This window comes from Pagrus pagrus, assembly GCF_965226575.1.
Source record: "Pagrus pagrus genome assembly, chromosome: 10".
Taxonomy (NCBI): domain Eukaryota; kingdom Metazoa; phylum Chordata; class Actinopteri; order Spariformes; family Sparidae; genus Pagrus; species Pagrus pagrus.
Window position 1 is genome coordinate 7,023,400 of NC_140194.1, and position 19,047 is coordinate 7,042,446.

General features: G+C 42.5%; 1 protein-coding gene across 5 annotated transcripts in view; it reads left to right on the forward strand.

Moving 5' to 3' along the window:
- The first annotated feature begins 933 nt into the window (after positions 1-933).
- Positions 934-19,047, forward strand: part of magi2b (membrane associated guanylate kinase, WW and PDZ domain containing 2b) — an 81,522-nt gene continuing 63,408 nt past the window's right edge. For 4 of the 5 annotated variants that reach the window (XM_084363857.1, XM_084363859.1, XM_084363860.1 and 1 more), the window contains exon 1: positions 934-1,502. In XM_084363857.1, the coding sequence (XP_084219983.1) occupies positions 1,205-1,502 (298 nt within the window). In that variant the 5' untranslated portion in view covers positions 934-1,204. Of the gene's footprint in view, positions 1,503-16,646; positions 16,745-19,047 lie in introns of those variants that run through there. The other variant, XM_084363858.1, reaches the window with a different exon arrangement.

Here is a 19,047-nt window from a genome sequence, read left to right on the forward strand (position 1 = left end):
AACATGTAAGCCCACTAAAAAATGAAATTAAAATGGCGATGACATAAGGCTTGGCGATGTACCAATATGATATTGATATCATGATATGAGACTATAATCGTCTTAGAAGTTGGATATCGTTATATTAACTTAATAAAATCTCACTGCGTTATTATATCGCAAAAGTACCGATAGTCATTCCTACAATATTATCCCAATGTTGACATTGAGGTATTTATTAAAAAATATCGCCCAATCCTAGCATTAATAATAATAGAGCTAAAACATGATAGCTATTATCTTAAGGCCGTACCGCGCAGCCATACTTCAAAACTACATTGTCAATCAGGGGGGCCCCTCAACAAGATGTGTCTTCACTAATCTATAGTAATGCAGCTTTTTTTTTTTTTTTGCCTTGAGGCTCCATTATTATTCCAGCTTTTAATGAGCTTAATCTGGACGACGCAGAACCAACAAACAAACTTGCATTAATTTCCATACTAAGTTCCACATGATGAACCTGAAGCCTTCGGGCTCCCTGAGGGGTCCGGGGGCCCTTTCAGTCCAACTTTGGATGCATAAAAATCTCCACTGCATGTTGAATATAATCAGAACAGTATAGCCTTCTGCTCTCATGTATTCTTTTCTCGTCTTAAAACACTTTTCACACATGTTTGACAGGGTGCTCCGTGCTACTGTAGGCAACAAAAAGTCAGGCTTGAGGCTATTTTATTCCCAAAATCGACCAAACACGGTGGCTGGATCATATAGGCTGAGGTTTTCTACATACTGTAGTGTAAACTGATGTACCTCCTCCATGTCATCGCCTGAGTGTGTGATCACAGTGAGCCTGAGGAAGCGCCCCTGGCAGTGTAGTGGGAGTGAAGCGCCTCCTGTGTTATTTCCCCTCCTCTCCATCCTTTTACGCCGAACCAGAACCATTCTCCTCTCCCCTCCTTCAGGCTTCACATCCGGGTCATCCGCCAGTATCTGTCTCTTGCGTCTGTGTGTCTGACAGAGTAATAATTATTTCATCCGCCGCCGTGCTGTACTGCAGCTCTCTGCCCGACTGCGCGGCTCGCCGAGCGGACACTGCGCGTGGCGTGCACCGCTGATGATGGAGCCACGGGCGCTGTGAAGCTGCAGCCGGTCGCACAAAGGCAGGGATGAGACGGTAGGAAGGCTTTTCTATGGGCCAGCCCGCGGTGATTAACTCGCCCTAACGATGTCTAAGAGCCTCAAGAAGAAAAACCACTGGACCAACAAAGTCCACGAAGCGGTGATAACCCGCGGAAAGGACGGGGAGCTGGGGTTCGAGCTGAAGGGGGGCGCGGAGAACGGCCAGTTCCCCTACTTCGGCGAGGTGAAGCAGGGGAAGGGACTGATCCAGAGCGGCAAACTGGCCCAGGATGAGCTGCTGCTCGAGGTCAACAACATGCCAGTGGCCGGACTCACCACCCGGGACGTGCTGGCCGTGATTAAACACTGCAAAGACCCGGTCCGCCTCAAATGTGTCAAACAAGGTGAGATATGATGAACGTGAGAGGGACCGGGAGCGCACCGCCGCGCTGGTTTAAGAGGCGGGGAGTAGTATGTGTGTGTGTGTGTGTGTGTATGTGTGTAAGCGTGTATGTGTGTGTGTGTGGAGCTGCTTTGATTAAGATGTCATCCGTGCAGTCATCTGTCAGTCTGCACTATGAAGGGAAGAGACCGTGTGTTTAGGGGGGACATGGCGCAAACCCATGCGCAGGCCTTGTTTGTTGGTGTAACTGTAATTACGAGCGGTAATGATGGGTCTACTCCACCAGGATCAGTAACTGTGATGATCATGGTGATGATGATGATGATGATGATATCGGAGCAGCCGCCGTTTGTTTATCACAGCGTCGCTGGTTCGATGCCACAGCCTGGAGGGGGTGTGTCCGTTTCAGGCGTCATGCCACCACAGCCTTGCGGTTTCTGCGGGGCTCCGTCTCACCGAGCAAGGCCTGGATGGATGCGCCGTGGATGAAAGTGTTTTTTTTCTGTGTGTGTGTGTGTGTGTGTGTGTGTGTGTCAAGTCTGTGTGTGTAGCTCACACACACACACACACACACACACACTCCCAGTCTGCCCGTCCAGACTGTGTTGTTACTACAGTGTAATTACACACTGATGAAAAATTAAACCTGTGCAGCCTAATTACTGCTGCTTTCATATTGATCAGCTCTGTAGTCAACATGCCTTCAACTCCCGCCTCCTAAATATCACACACACACACACACACACACACACACACACACTGAGGCCTAATTTGTTTCTGAAACGTCCCTGAGTTGAGAAGTGAGAAATAATTGTGCAAGGTCTCCCTCAGTCATGGTCTGAGGAGCCTTGGAGTGTTTTTTGTTGTTGCCAGCCGCTGCAGTGTTTTTGTGTAATTATTGTGGCCTCTGAAGCTGCAGGCTCGTTTCAGTGTTTCTCAGCATAGCGGTGGATTTATGGCAACACTGTGTTGACTGAGTGACCCGCTTCTGTCAAGGCGGCGTGAAGGCAGACAGGACGGGAACATTGGGATCGCAGAGGGGATGGTTATCATCATCGCACCCTCTGAGGCTCAGTTTAAGTCCCATTAAGTGGCTGAAATGAGCTGCGTTCACAGCCATGAAATGAGCATTACGGTGGCTAGTTTGTGTTTTTTTTTTTCTTTTCTGGGACGTGAGCAAAGCAAAACATCGTATCTTATTTTTGGACACTGCCGAGTTTGCTCACAGAGGATTTGTCTTCACAACTCTCCGCCTGACTGCTCGCTCTCAATCGCAGTGTTTCCGGGGATTGCGTCAATGTGATTGATTATTGAGTTATAGCTGCTGACAGAGTAAGAGCAGGGGCTTGTGATGCGCGAGGGGTTAAATGCAAATGTGCATGCATCTCAGACAGGTCTTCACCCTCCCTTCCCTCCCTCTCTTATCCATTTAAACATGAGTCTATCTGTTTATTGAACTACCACTTCACACTGTTCTCCGGCTGAATGTGGACTTCTTTGCTAAGAACGTCCTTGAGCTCTCTGCTGCCGGTGCACAGCTTGCTGCCCCCTTCTCCCACTGTACAGTTTTTGTTCCCGTCCCCTCCCGTCTCCCCATCTCTCTTGCTGTCATATTACTATTTGACTTCCATCCAGTGGAGAGTGGAGAGTGTATTTATGGCAGTAGTGTGCTTGCAGACAGTTGCTGACACACTCACGGCCCGCTGAGGAATCATCCAGAAGCAGTCCGGTCGCTGGGCTCTCAGAGGCCACACACACACACACACACACACACACACACACACACACACACACACATCAGAGATGGATGTTCTGTCTGGATACACCATCATGTCTGACTGCCCCATGCACACGCACTTGCACATTTCACCGGTGCATTCAGCATGACAGCGAGGCCTGACCTCTTCTCACACACTCAGCACAGGTTTTTCAGGGAAAGCGCACATCCACATATAGAGGACAGGGCTTTTATGCACCCTTTACTGGAGCAAACCTGCTTTTTTCTTTATTTGTGGTGCTGCTGCATTCTCAACCCATTTCTGGGCCAGTTTTCTTTACAAGGAGCCATGAACACAGACGGTTTGCTTTCACATATCCTGTGTTGGCAGGTTTTCCTCGCCAGTCACAACCGGCCGGTGTGAGTTACGTGTTAGTGGTGTCGCAATATCGCAATGTTCATGATTACTGAAATTTTAATCAGAAGAGAAAGATCTTCATTGGCCTTTTTTTTATGCCTAAACTCTCTTTGTCTTCAGGACTGAATAAACAAACTGACCTTAAAGGACAACGCAATGTCATACTGTTTTACTTTGTTTATATTTGGCGGACCCTGCCACCTTTCTAGCTTCAAACAGTGTTCTTTATTCAGTTATGGAAAAAATAAATATTCTCTTTGTGTTATTATCTCATTAATATTGTAAATATTAAAATTCTGAGTTTGAATTTCTTCTCCAAAACTACACAGTGCCTCTTTAATAATACAAATATGACAACATCGTCTGCATAATCCAGCGAAGATATTCGGCCTTGTTTATCTTTTGTTTATGAGTTCTCGATGACCTTTTCATAAGTGCTTGAGTAGCTGATAGCGATTGTTGTTTTTTCTACACATTTTATAGTTATGGTCACAGACTCCCTCTCCACCTCCGTACTTGAGTGTCACTTCCTACTTCCTGCTCACCTGTGTTCCCAGTGTTCAGTTTCCCTCCTGTGCTCCTCCCCAGTCTGATTGTTCCCCCACACCTGTCCCCCATCAGCCTCGTTAGCGCCGCCCCGTTCTCAGTGTCTCTCCAGCTGCATCTCATCCCCTCGTTAGTTTAGTTTGTAATTAAGCCCTTAGTTGCTCCCTCGCTCTTTGTCAGTTCGTCTGTTTTGCTTACGCACGTCCGTCCCGTGTGTCTCGTGTTCCCCGTGTTCCTGCCAATGTTCCCAGTGCTCCTTTGGTTTGTACCTTATTTAGTTTTTGTATTTCTCTTTGTGGATTTGCCCCTGACTCATTTTGTCGGTTTTGTTGCTTGCTTCAGATTTACATCAGCTAATTAATGCTCACTATTTGTTTTTTGCCTGCCTACCTCCAGTCTTTTGCTCTACATTGCTAAAATGTTCTATTTTCAAATATCTGATATTGCGGTAATGTTGTTATTGTGAATTAATTTGGAAATGACAATCGTGGAGTAAAAACCTGTTTTTGTGACAGCCCCTTTTTATATGTGGATCGAGCCACCTTTTCTAATGGCGTCCACAGACATCGTGAGCCATGTACCCAGCCATTAAATCAATTAATCAATCAGTCAATCATTGCACACTCTTTTGTTTTGCAGAGACATGACGTAAATGTGGTAGAGGAGTTGCCCGCGACAGAAACGACTTTTGAGTGTGCATCTCAAGAGGGCTGTTAGTTCTGTGTGTGTAGCTTCTTCAAGGATCTCGGTCTCTTTCATGCAAATGTGCTGTAAAAAAAAAAAAAAAAAACTCGAATAATGGCAGTATAACAGCATAACAGCACCAAACAAAACAAAATCACTCTTACGTAAGTGATTCCCCCGCAACCTTTACATTCAGCCTTATATATATTTTCCGGCGCCACATTTTGACCCAGGTGAAGGCTAAATAGCTTAAATGAATCACGGCTGAATTCCATTTCGCTGCCTCAGTTTCAGGGTCCCGGTGTTGTGCACGCTGGCTCACCGTCACGACTTACCCTTCTTAATGTTATTACTGACACCTGTGCTTTTCCTACAAAAGGCCCACTGCCACGCTGAATCATTTCTACATGCGCACTCTGTCGAACGGTTTGTTTTTGAACTGGAACGATAAGAAGAATACGTCCCGATGCATTTGTGATTTTTTTTTTTTTTTTAAAAGAAACACGCAGTTATAGATTTGCTTTTAAATGCTGGTTTGCAAATGAGTTATTGGCCGTGTCCATCTGTACGCAATTATCTGATAAACATCTCTCGTCCGTGCTCATCTTCCCATCAGCGCCAAGCAGGAGTGAAGTGCAACCGGCTGCTCGGCTCAGTGAGGCAGATTTATAAAAGTGCCATGAAGATCATAACCGCCGAGAGGTGTTAGAACAGTATGGAGAGGAGGGAAGTGTGACTGAGTGTGTCTGCGTATGTGTGTGCAAGTGAGAAAGGGAGATGGAGTTTTAAGAGGAGAGTATGGTGAAGGTGTGAATATACGCACTTTGGGAAACAGAGAAAATTCCATCTTGTGAGGTTTTTTTCTGATCGTGTCTGTCAGATTCTTCATGTTTAAAATCGAAATGAATAGATTTTCTAAGGTGCTTCTTTATGATGCGTCTTTGTTGTGCCAACTAAAGCACGATAGACAAAATATTACAGCGCTAGCCTTTTCTTTGTCTTTCCTTTCCCATTAATTAAGCGAATAGCTGCAGATTTCAGTTTACACGACGATGTGCTGAAATTATTTCATACATTTTGATGTCGTTGGTCCCTTCAGGGCTGCTCGTCAGTTAGTTTCTCTTGTTTATTCTCTTGAACACTTGAAGGAAAAAGATATTTGTTAAAATTAAATGCGTATCCACCGCCAAATAACCCCGCTCTCTTTTTTAGTTGCCTTTAATTGGCATTAATCTTTTGTCATAAATAGCTGTGACACCAATACAGTGGTATAAATAATATTAATGTCAGCTATTTTTGGTCTTGTATTTTTTTTTCATTCAGATTATATTAAGGACATCATCCCCGGTTGAATCCACAACAAATGATCCTCTGATTTACATAAGAATAAACAGAATATCAAGAAAGCTGTTTTCCCTACCTGAAGGTACTTAGCTGAGGATAAGAAATGCACACTTAAAGCCAGAGATATGTCACTGCCTGCTGATATTGCCTGTTTGAAATGTAATTTTCCTTCTTTACGAGCTGTGTTTTTGCCTCGTACAGACGAGTGTGGAGGAGGAAGTCCCGGGGACATTTCATCCACTCGGGTTTATTAGAACAATATGTGGTGCAAAACAACATGAATTCAAAATGTTAACATGCCCTTTAACATCTAAGTGGAGCACAGCCAGCCTCTGTTGCACTGTGCAGTTGCTCTCGGCCACAGCATATATAGGCCAGGCCAGGCCAGGGAGCTCCCTGTTTACTCATGAAACTGTGTGAATATAAACACTGAACCTGAAATGTAAAATTCTCTCCCAAACTTTTAAAGTTACAGTGATCTGCTTTGTAAACTTGACCGCTAAGTGTCAGATTCGTTATTGCAGCATGGCACATGCAGTTTACACGCTTATAATGGTGGCAGATTAGCCACAAAATGGCCTTATTTTTAAACAACATGATTGATTACAGACAGAAATAAACAAAGACAGGTCTCACCTTTCTATCTAACAGCTGTAGACGTTGCCGGCTGCAATGATGACTGTTGCCAGCCGTTTTTTCTTTAGCTAGCTAGAGTAAGCTAATGCTTATGTTAAAGCTAGGGTAGGTAAGACTGCCGGATCCAAAGCAAAAAAGCAAAAGCAAGCTACTTTGTGGCCAGCTGGGGGATGTATAAGTGGCTAGTTCGCTAAGTTCAACACAATCTCTTTTTAGGCCAAGAAATACATAAAGAAACAAGTCTGTTAAATGCCGAAATGACACAATCATCGCCATCATGAATGTCCCTCAGTCCGACAGTTAGTCTGGGCTAACGTTAGCAAAGGAGGCTATTGCTGCTGCTGCAGCTCTGTGCGGCTCAGAGGCTGCGTACTTTATGCTAAAGTTAGCCGCTACATAGGCGTATTGTTGCCACAGCAGTTTTTTGGAGTGGTTTAGGGGCTGTGTGCTTTGTGCCCACTCTTTCTTTGGGTCAGGGGCTGTGTGCTTTGTGGTACCCAGTTAGCGGCTGAACGACTAGCCACTGCCGCTCACTTGTTCTTTGGGTCAGGGGCTGTGTGCTTAGCGTCATCGTTGTCATTGCTAACTGTGTCCAACTACCTCATGTCTCGCTCACATGTAAGAAAACCTAACATTATCATAATGAACATAAAAAAAGAACATGTCCATTGTTGGTACTCACCACTGTCAAGTTTATGTGTTTGTACTGGGAACTACTTTCTCTGCCATTCTTGTGCAGCTAGCTCGCTAATAGCTTTTGCAATGCATCCACCTATTGCTGTGGAGAACTGCGGTCATACACGATGATTGCAAAGTGCAAAGTGTCCCAATGTATTAAATAACTAGATGTGTGATTTATTACTGGGGATAAAATAACCCATTTGAAATGCTTTGCTTTTATGTGTTCTACTTGAATGATAAACAACTTTATATGCAATAATTGAATAAACACTTTTATTAATTTACTTTAAGTTATTTACTTTAGTCACACTGACCCAACATAATAAAAAAAAGCATTAAATGTAAAAGACACTTTACATTGAACTTAGCCTGCGTAAAAGAATGTGATGGTTTATACACAGTTAAAATACTTGAGTCACTGTTTTAAGCAAAATAAGCCTCATGATATTTGTATCCTTACAAATGAAAAACAATCTTGCACAAGCAACTCAGATTATGCTTTTCAATCAGTATCTTATGTTTCACATTCACATAGAGGAGGATTTGAGGAGGAGGAGGAATAAGTGATGAGTTTGGCAAATGTAATGCTATCTAGCACACGTTTTGGCGAGAGCTGTTGGAGTGTAAGCTTCTCCAAACCAAATGAAGTGCAGAACAGAGTCGCTGTCTTTACTCTTAACTGTGATGTAGAGGCTTAGCTCCAATTTTTCTTGCATAACCTGTAACCCCCCTAAAATAGTGCAGTTAGGTAATAACAGGCCACTTGCCTTTTTGAAGTATAGCCTTGGCTATTATTGCTAGTCAGGCATCCTAACACTTGTAGCCTATGTGAGAGCAGATAAACACGCAGTAATGTATTCCTCACACTTTTCTCTTTTATTTTTGTCCATGTGGAGCCATTTAAAACTGCCTGCGTCATATAAAATAAAGCCACAGCTAGGATGATGTGCGATTGGCATTTAAATGTTTTAAGAAACCATCCCTTCGAGGATTGTCAGAAGTTGTCAAGTTGTCTGACTCGGCTGTCCGAGTCATGCCGGTATTCTTAATGTGGGTACAGTATGGAGGGACAGATGGAGCAGAGGGAGAGAAGGCGACCTTCTTCTCCTCTCATGTCGCTTTGTTGATGAGAAGCTTGAAGAATCAGTGCATAACATCCTGTCTGCTCTGTTGGTATTAATAACCCACCAAGAGATGGGTTCTGTCAGAGGCAGAGGATGATTTTATTGAGGCTGGAAGCTGCTGGAGCTCGGCTCAGAGGATCAAACTCGAGCTCAGCCAGCCAATGACCAAAAATCTAACTGGTCCAGTTAAGTGAATTAGGTCAATGTAATTCTCCTCACCGCGGACGCACTGCATGGGACAATCTGTGCTGCTGCATGTGTTTGTAAGACGTAGATACAAGGGGTGTTAAAGGAGGTTTTTCTATCCTTAAGTCATAATAGGATCTGAGTTTTTCTACCAAGCGTGATGATGTGAACGCCTGTTACATCTACTTCTTCTTGTAATGCTGGCAAATGATGGGCTGTGACGGCCTGTGATCACGAGGTGATCGGACTGGAGATTTTGGCCGGAGGGTTTTTAAGAATAGCAGCACAGACATTTTAGCGATGGATCACCATGGCGATGTTGGCCATAAGATGCAGTGTGGGCAAAAACAACAAGTAGGATGTTGCCTTAAAGAGTAGTTCATTTGGCCGAGATATCACACCATATTCTTATGATTATTCATGATGGCTCTGAGTGTGTGTGTGTGTGTTGTGTGTGTGTGTGTGTGTGTGTGTGTGTGTGTGTGTGTTAGTGTGCATTATGGTTTTTATGAGAGCAATAAGAAGGGGTTATATCAGTTGTTCTTGTGAAGAGAAATAGCTGGATGTTTATCAGAATAACTGCTCATTAAATAAAAGACTTTACAGCAAACAACATATCTGTTTATGATAGCAGCGGCGCTCCACAGCAGCCTCTTTCTTTCTTTCCCATTGTCCGTATATTGTTGTTTATGTGCCTACACCTCTTGCTGTTCGTAGATAAATCAAATCCTATTACATTCATTTGGCGACTTCTTCCCTGGCAACTACCTTCTGGCACTATGTGGAGTAGATTTATATTTTTTGGACTTACAAAATTGTACCACCCCATCAAGTCATCAGTGCTGAGCCAACAGAAATGAGCGATATACACTTTAACACTGGAAATACTGTGTTTTTTTGTTTTTTTTTACAAGACATGCAGTATATGTGGAAATGACTCTTACTCATGAGTATTTGTGTTTACTTGTATTCACACCTCCGACCACTTGGTGGAGCAGCCTCATCAAGTGGAGACTGAGACTTACTTAAGCAAAGTCACATAATCATGACAAGTTATAGCTTTGACTATGATTGTGTTCATGCCCTGCTTGTAGTTTTGTTCTAATCTGGACCATTTTAGTTTATTTAAAAGGAGAAGGGATGAATGTCTGAATGTACAATACATTTGTAGATGGACAATCTCACACAACTGCAGCTCATCAGTGGCATTTATTTAACACATTAAAGTGTGTTTACAGGTCAGTATTAAGGCTTTCGTGGCTCCAGAGGAAGCTGCATGTAATCTGATAAATTGCCTCCAGTGATGTCACTCAGAGACTAAGTTGCATTGTGGGTAATGTAGGCGCACTGCAAGCCTGTAACACTGTTGGACTCACTACGGACTGTTTAAAAACAAATGATCAAAATCGATACAGCAGAACCAGAGATGTCACCTTATTTATTTAACGCATTTGTCATTCTCTTGCCGCCTACATTACCCACAATGCAACGTACACGCAGCTTCCTCTGGAGCCACAAAAGCCTTTATATTGCTGTCTTTCACATGTGCAGTAGACCTCCCCAAGACCTTTAAACACACTTTAATGTGTAAAATTGGTGCAGCTATCCTAAGTTAAAGTCCTGCATTCAAAGATTTACTCAAAGCTGCTGTTGGCGTCATCTTTTGAGCTAACTTCCTCTCTGTTTTGCGGTTAGCAATCCCCTCCCTCCTCTCTACATCACCACACTTCCATGACTCCTTTTTTGTTTGGTCTTATAAAAACCGTCACCGGGAGCGCTGCTTTCCCTGATCTGCCATTGGCGGTGCAGGTCCTGATTGGACAAAGTTGGCAGTTATACCAGAAAATGTACTTTCTCTTTTACTGCATGAGCAGGGGGAAGAGAGAAATAAGTTACTGACCAAACACTATATAACTGTGATTACTGTTGGAATATAGAGCTATATAACACTTATTTTAATTAGAAAATAACACTAACTTTACATACAGGCAAGGAAAGTATCAATAGTGAACTGGCTCAATGCCGAGAGATGGCCTCTGTCTTTGTTTATGCTATAATATAATATTACTGATGCGTCAATGCATAAACAGCACTTTACTGATGTACTGTGTCAAGGAAGAGCTGGTTTTATTCATTTAATTTGCCGCTGAGTTGTTTAATCAGTGTATCAGATTTTATAAGCTCAGCATATGCATCGTGTTCAAAAGTAATTTGCAGAGTCACTGGTAAATATAGCTCCCAAATAAATGTAGTGGAGTGCAAATTATAATATTTCCCTCAGTCAAATTTGTTCTTAACTGCAGCTGACTAAATGTACTTAGTTCAATTTCACCACTGGCAAACAGTGACAGCCATCCTCATCACTCTGACGTGCGATCCTGGCACCCTGCCTGTTTCCCCCTCCCGGCCTCAGCCACTCTGCAGGTGGGAGGGTTCAGCGAGGCCGCTGTAGCTGCGAGACAAAACCATCTCTCACCTCCAGAGATGGAGGCAGCAGAGACATCTGGCTCATCACGACTGCTGCATCAACGCGAACAGAAAGTTATTCAGGCCTGTTTGTGTGTGGGCTCGTGTGCCTGTGTGTGTTCCCTCTGCTGGCAAACAAAGTATAAGACACAAGGTCTGCCTTCAAGATGTAGAGTAGACTGTATGTAGCTAACTTTCAGAGTGTGACAGTGGAGCAGGTCTGTGCTGAAACAAGAGTACCCCCCTCCTGTCCTGCCCTCCCCTCCTCCCAGTTTCACAGAATCATATCTTATTCAGTCAGGCATGGCGGCACAGGAGGCAGCGGATGGTTTTCATTCATTGACATAGTGTAGATTAGCCAGCAGCGCTAATCTGATAGCTTTGCTGTGGGCCTCAGATCTGAATGAGAAGGATTATAAAAAAAACTGGCGTCAGGAGCCGATCCAGCTGCAGCACTGAAACTGGCGGATGGCTACCAACAATGTTCTGCTATTTCTCTGACTTTCTTAAGACGCTCACTAACATTCCTGTGTGAAATGTCTTGGACTGAAGCTAACTCATATAGGCAGTATTATATAGGCCTACACTACATGTACAAAGCACGTGGGACATTGTCACAGTGTTGTGTTAAAGCCCTTTTACATTCACGGCTCAACTGTTTTGAAATCCTCTAACTTGTCTTGCTTTTTTTTTTATCAATATGTCGACCGTTTGTTTTGTTTTTTGTCAGAAAAATCAAGAGATAAAGGGTTTTATCCGACCCACCACATCATTGTACCTCATACAGCCTAATAAGTGCTTCAGTGGTAATGCTGCAGTTGAGAGCGGAGAAGGATTTAATCACTGGACTCTTTAAATATGAACCTTAATTGCTCTGCCAACCTAATCATGCTCATTGCAGCAGGCGGGCAGCTTCCTGTCTTACTGGAAGAAATCTCAGCTGATGTGAATAAGTGCTTCATTTGCATTCAGGATCATTTCATTACTGTAGTTGATACTTCCTGCCAGTAGAGGTCAGTAGCTGCCTGATCAGTCAGTACTCTCTCAGAGGGCCTGAAGCAGCTTCCAGTACTGCACTGACACCAGCAGGTGTTGTAATCCAAAAACGATGCTGTTGATGTGACGGGTCACTATTTTCGATCACGGTGAAGGTTTAAAGATTGAGTGGTTGATTTCTCATGCGACAGTTGTTGCTGTCTGTAGTGCTGACCTGCTCCATAAAAACTGTAAATAGAGCGACTGGTGACTGTAATTATAACCATCTCGTCTGAGTTCAGCCTGTCTGGAATCATGTTGCATAGTTGAACTGAAATATCTGTTAGAGATGGAGATGATGTCTGTATAAAGCGACCTGACAGTGCCCTCAACTCCCCAAGGAATAAAATCCAGCTGTAATTCCCCTCTGTAGGTTATAGATTTACATTTATACTCATTTGTTTGTGTGTTAAACGACAAATCATGACTAAAATCTTGTTATTTTAAGCCTTAGACATGGTCTAAGTTTTTCCATTTAGAGGGTGAGTTCACTTAAATCACAAAACTCTTTAGTGGTATGTGTGCATGCAGATAGCTTTGGTTTGATTTATTCAGAGAAATATCAAACTTGTGCATAACTGTTTTGTTTCTGACCTTGTCTTCTCAGAAAACAGTGTTCTGGTTTTCCTGGATCATCCACAGCACGTACTCTCAACAGGAACGTCTTTGTTATAAATAAGTTGCAAAAAATAACCCCCATTGTTTTCACTGGAGCAGGAAAACGGTTGCTGTTGAGTTCTTTAAATTAAAATTAGCAATGCTGTTTGCACCACGGACATAATTCACGTCATCGTAACCCATTTTAATAAGCTGGAGGCTGACATCTCTGATAAAACTGTCTGCATGGCCAGTTAGGAATAAAAATGAGAACATTTCTGTTTTTTTGTTGTTGTTTTCGATTTCTTTCATCTTTTACTTCTGTGTTCTGTATCTTTGTGTAAGGTTGGCATTTTTCCAAAAAACACAAACAAACTGTTTACTTGGCAGAATCTGGGTGAAAACAGTGGTAGCATCGTCCAAATCCATGTACTGTTATATATCAAAAAATATAATGTAATATATTAGAAATATATTTTAATATATCAAATATACTATGTGGACTCCCTGCATAGTATATTTGACAAAACATGCCAATATACCGTCATTTTGCTTTAAGAATATATTACAAAATATCATGAAAGTACATTTTGATAATATATCTACTGATATATTTGAAGTAATAGATTTTTGAATACATATGTTGCATATATTACTAGATAATATATTTGGGGAAAATACAGTATATTTTTTACGGTTAAAGGAATAAGCAATAATTGGCATATATTTGTTGATATATGAAATATATCATTCAATAATACATTGCAAGTACATATGAAGATGACGCTATCAACTCTTTATATCAGTGTAATATGTAACTACAAGGAGAAAATCATTCTCATAAAACATTTTAACAGACAAATAATGATAAAACAAACCTAGAATTTGATAATAATACACATATTTTGAGCGATGTGCTGTATATGGTGTTATCAGAATGAAGTGACAATCCATGAGTCAGAGCGAAATGTCCTGTTAGTGAAGAGCTTGTGAGCAGTTTTCCGCCTCACTTGTTAGGATGTGAATTATGGCGACTTCTCACCGCCTTTTATGTGCGAGCGTGTATAATTTTCCTGTTCATATAGTTCATCCTATATGTAATGAGGAAATGAAAGGAGCAGTCAGGTCAGTAAAGTTGAGCTGAATTCAATTCATTTAGCTCTGGATTTAGCAGCATGAAGGGCCCCTGTAGTGATACAGACAGGCTTTATTAGACTATCAGACCATGGCAGCCAAATTAAGCATTGTAGGGGAGAATCATTACGATGCTCAGAAGGCAGACTTCTCCCAGCCACTGCCATGATTATTAATTTTTTGTATTGACCCGGAGCAGACCCCTGCTGGTTTTAACCCTTCAGGTTATCGACCGCTGCGCCCTCAGACCGATGAGTTTCTTATTGCTCTGTTGCCTCCGAGCCCCCATCATATCTCCCCCTCTCTCCCTTTTCTCCTCCACTGTTACTCAGCTTCCCACTGCTACAGAACCGATGATAACACACCTTTTGCCCGTCCTCCTGTGTTTTTATTCCCCGACTGTTTCTCCATCCTCTCTCCGCCTCTTCCGCAGCTCTCAGTCAGTCTGCTGCTTTAGTTCTCATTAAGATGCATCCTGCTCGTTGCTCCTGATAGAGTGCGAGGGGCGCAATCAGGAGTGACAAACATCTCCATATAGCCACATTTAAAACAGCAGCCACCACATACACGACGACGTTCATCAGCATAGATGTGCGAGGTTAGCCGAGACGAGGAATTAATTTGCCCCGGCGTGGGAGGAGGAGAATGGTACGAGGAATATTAGGGCTGGCAATTCCTATAACCTCCCTCTTTTAATCTTGAAGTCTCATTTGTAGTGTGGGCTTGTTTCCCTGTATGTGGGACTCAGAGGCTGTAAATGTGTGTCTGGTCTTGATTACGACGCTGTAGAGAAAGACATGGAGGAACATCATCATTAAGACTGGTCTGAAGAGAGGGGGGATCAATATTAAGACCTTTAGGAGCGAGGCTCTGTCATTTACTATTAATAATGGGCCCTGCCGCCTGCTGTAATAATGCCATTAGGAGCACTGGAAACAGATGCTTCATTCATGGCTAAATGGCCTTCACAATACCCCCACATGTAGAAAATCAGTAGATATACAGTATAACTCATATATATATATGTACACACACACACACACACAGGCCGTCTGAGCCCAGCTCAAACTACCTGTGCCTAATTGGGACTGTAAAACAAGAAAAAGTAGACTAGGTCAGATCAGGGTATTCTCAGTGGGACCACTGGAGAGGTGGAAAAGGAAAGAGAAGATTGGGCAACTAAGATGATGAAGGAGAGAGAGAGCAAGGAGAAGTCGGGTAAGAAGCACCAAAAGAGACTTTTGGACAATCAGACTAGTAGAAACGTGTGGGTAGAGGGAAACAAGTTATTTAGAGACGAAGACATGTCCTGAGGAACAAGTCCGTGCCTAAAGAAATCAATTTAAAACAATGTAGAACTCATAGGGTACTGTAGGGTCAGAAAGTGTGAGTAGTGAAGATACTTCTGCCGGACTTCTTGACTTTAAGGATAGCGTGCACTCGACCTGGCTTGTCCTCCATGGTGGTATTTGGTCTTCGAGTAGTTCGGTCAAAGCCATGAGGTGTGTTCGGGTGATTATCCTGCTGCATCTCCACAAAGATGCAAACCAGAGGGTGCAGCTTGGTATTTTCTCCTTGATCAGGGTGGAGTCGGTTCTGTGAAGGTGTCATCTCCAGACTTGGATTTTTCCCACCGTTGGTTTGAAACACTGTGGTATCATTCACTCCCCTGTTCGTCTCCTTACATACACCCTTCTGTTATTGCCAGAAAGCTTCATCAGGGACTTTTTTCATCATTCACTGTAAAATTCAATTTTTTTCTAAGTGGTTTAGAAGCTACTACTTTTCCTCTGAGGCCAGCCCGAGACATCCTTCTTTCCTTTTTCATCTGTGTGCTGAAGTTGCTTTTCTAACCCTCAGTGAACCATTCTTGATGTATTGACCTTCTGATGATGTGGTCACACTTTGTATACAACTGAAACAGTTTCTGAAGTGTTTTGGAGGTCCATGCACTGACCCCTTAGTAACACTTAGTCTGCACGCGATTTGACTTCTACTGCAGCAGAGAGTCAAAGACTTACCCCTGTGCTCTCATTGAAGTCAATGGGGGAAATACCAAAGAGATTAAACTTTTCACTCATATCGTTAAGCTTATATTATCACGTGTAATGGAAATGAATGCAAAGTAGACATATTTTCACCAGTGGTCTCGCCCAATAGGCTACTTAATGCAGGGTCCTGGTTATTTTTCCAAATTACAAGCAATAAAATAAACGAGCGAAGGCATGACCCGTCCTACTCTTGACCTGTCCAAGGCCATTCATTTATTTAAGAAGATCTCTGCTATTTTATTGTTCGATATAGGTTTTTTGGGCATTTTTCAAAAAGTAACCAAAAAGTAGTGTAATAAGTAATATATTACTCTACGGAGACAGTAATATTGTAACGTAATAGATTACTTTAAATTGTGGGTAACTAGTAGCCTAACTAGTGTAGGTAACACTGTCTGCCGCTGATTGGCTGGCCGTGACCCTCATGTCTAAACCCAACCAATCCAATCAGCGAAGGCAACGAGTACTGGCCAATCACAGGCAGAGTAGGGCGGGTCATGACCTCAGCACGCTGTGGAAAAAATTATGTATGACGCAGTGAAGTTCAGAGCGATGTAGAGCTGCTAAAACAGTACTATGGGAGAGTTTATTTAGAGTTAAGATCCAGTTAAAAGTGGCAGTAAGGTAAGTTTAATTAATTGTATGTGTTTTCGAGTGTTTTGAGTTTATTTTTCTTTTTATGTTAAGCTAGCTAAGTTGGTGTTGCTGTTAGCCAAATAACTAAATGTAGCTAACAGATTCTGCGTAAGCTAACGCTAGCTGTAGCATTGGCGGTTAATGTTACTGTATGTTGGCATGACACTAAAAATCAGATTTTGCGCAGCAGACATTTTGACTTGTCATAGCAGGAAAATCACAGGTGCAGCTAATAACATTGATGATTGCTCTGGCAAGCCTTACAAAGCAGAGTAGGCATTAATGAGGTTATTAGTCACACCTGTGTTCAACTTGTCAAATGTTCTGCTTTCACATTTCACATTGTTACCCTCAGGTCTAAAACAGCTGGACCAGTAATAGAAAGCATGGATTGAGATTGAGGTATATGCATTGTCCAGATGTGTGTTTAGTGGTTAAAATGCTCCTATGTTCGTCCAGATAGACATTAATGGGCTGAGAGGTTTGTGTCGATGATGCTCAGCAGCTTTGGCAGAATTTGGCGGAGGAAGCATATGAAAATATATTCCGCTTTTTTGTGTGTGTGTGTGTGTGTGTGTGTGTGTTCCAGAGGTGCTGCTGTATATATACCGACTCCCGCCCTGCAGTTTTGTACTCCTCCATAGCCTGTGTGACCTCTTGTGGGAGTGTGGGCAAGCTATCGATCACCAAGTCTCTCTCCGAGTTTTGCTGTCCGTGATAACCACTTGGGTACAGCACCACTTCACTTTAGCCCTCCCCAGACGCCCCTGACCAACAGCTCAGATCTCAGCCTTTAACTGACATAGACGCTGTTTATTCAATGTGGTTGTGTGTGTCTTAGTGACTTGGACTCGATCAGGTGTTTGCATGCAGTGCATGTCAAGTGTATCTTTGCTTAAATAAGGTAAAAGGACGGAGTGTTGTGAATGAGTGTGTGTGTCAATCGAGAAATGCAGGGATAGTGAGCAGAAAATTGAGGCAACTTCAACATGATGTTACACCACATTTCACATTTCATCTTACTTTTCCTCGTGTTCTTCTAAAAATGAGGTTTTATGTTCACGTATGCACGAACATGATTACTTGCGATTGCGTGTGCACGTACAGTAAGAGTTTGCATGCCAATGTGCATTCCTGAAGCGTGGCTGCAGGGTTGTTTGCACTTAAGAGTTGAGCAGTTAAACTTTGTGAGAAAACTCAGGGAATCAATGTGGCACGACTGTGCATCCCTCCTCTCTCGCCTCCTGGGAAGTGGGCATGTCAGGCCTAATTATGCCTTCCCAAATCAAACAAAATGGCTCCTGTTGGTTTCTACATCTATGTGCTCCTCTCCTCAGCCTCATGTTGGTGTACATACAAACAGCCTTGCCTTGATAGAAACAAGTAGTGCTAGGAAAATGTGCTTTAAGCATAAATCAAACTATTTTTCCAATATTAGCTTTTCAGTTATATCTGGACCTTTCTTTTTTTAAAAGACATTTCCTGTTTTCTGTAGGCTGGCCTTGAGCAGGTTTATTCCCATTACATTGAGGCTTTAGACTGTAAAAGATTTGTTGATTAAGCAAGTAGTCAATCATTAAAAGTTATTTGACAATGTTTTTAATAATCAGTTTATAGTAAAGTACTAAACACTCATCTATTTTTAGCTTCTCAAATTATGAGCATTTGCTGCTTTTTCTGTCGAGTTTTGGTCAGACAAAACAAGACATCTGTAGACGTCGCCTTGGACTCTGGGAACTTGTAATTGGCATTTTCGCTATCCTGGCATTATTTTAAACTGCATGATTATTAATTAATTGAGAAAATAATAGTTGGATGAATTAGAGTGAACATAATTGTTAGTTGCAGCTCCAAAAGCTTCAATTTTCCTTGTTGCCAGAAGAGAAATCCACGGTCAAAATATAGAGAGATGTAGAAAATACAAACAAGCAATAATAATTGTACACTGCGAGAAAAAACCCAGGCCAAAGAAAAGAAATAATAATGTCAGTATGTCCTTTTAAGATAGAAATAAATGTATGGCAGGTGAGGCTCTGGTGAACCCTGAGTTTCTGTTTTGGTTAATGAATACCTACTCTCTCTTCTTCTGAGCGTGCGGTTTGCATGCTGGATGGCTCAGCCTCAGGCTAGATGCTGTTTGGATGAAGACAGCTCCTCAAGAAGACTGACAGGTGTTGGAGTGTAATCTTGACCTGCTGAGGGCAGCGAGGGCAGGATTAACAATTTATTTTTCTACCTCGGGCAAAGATGTATCAGGCCTGCTATATTTCGGCTTTCTTGCGCTGTAGTTC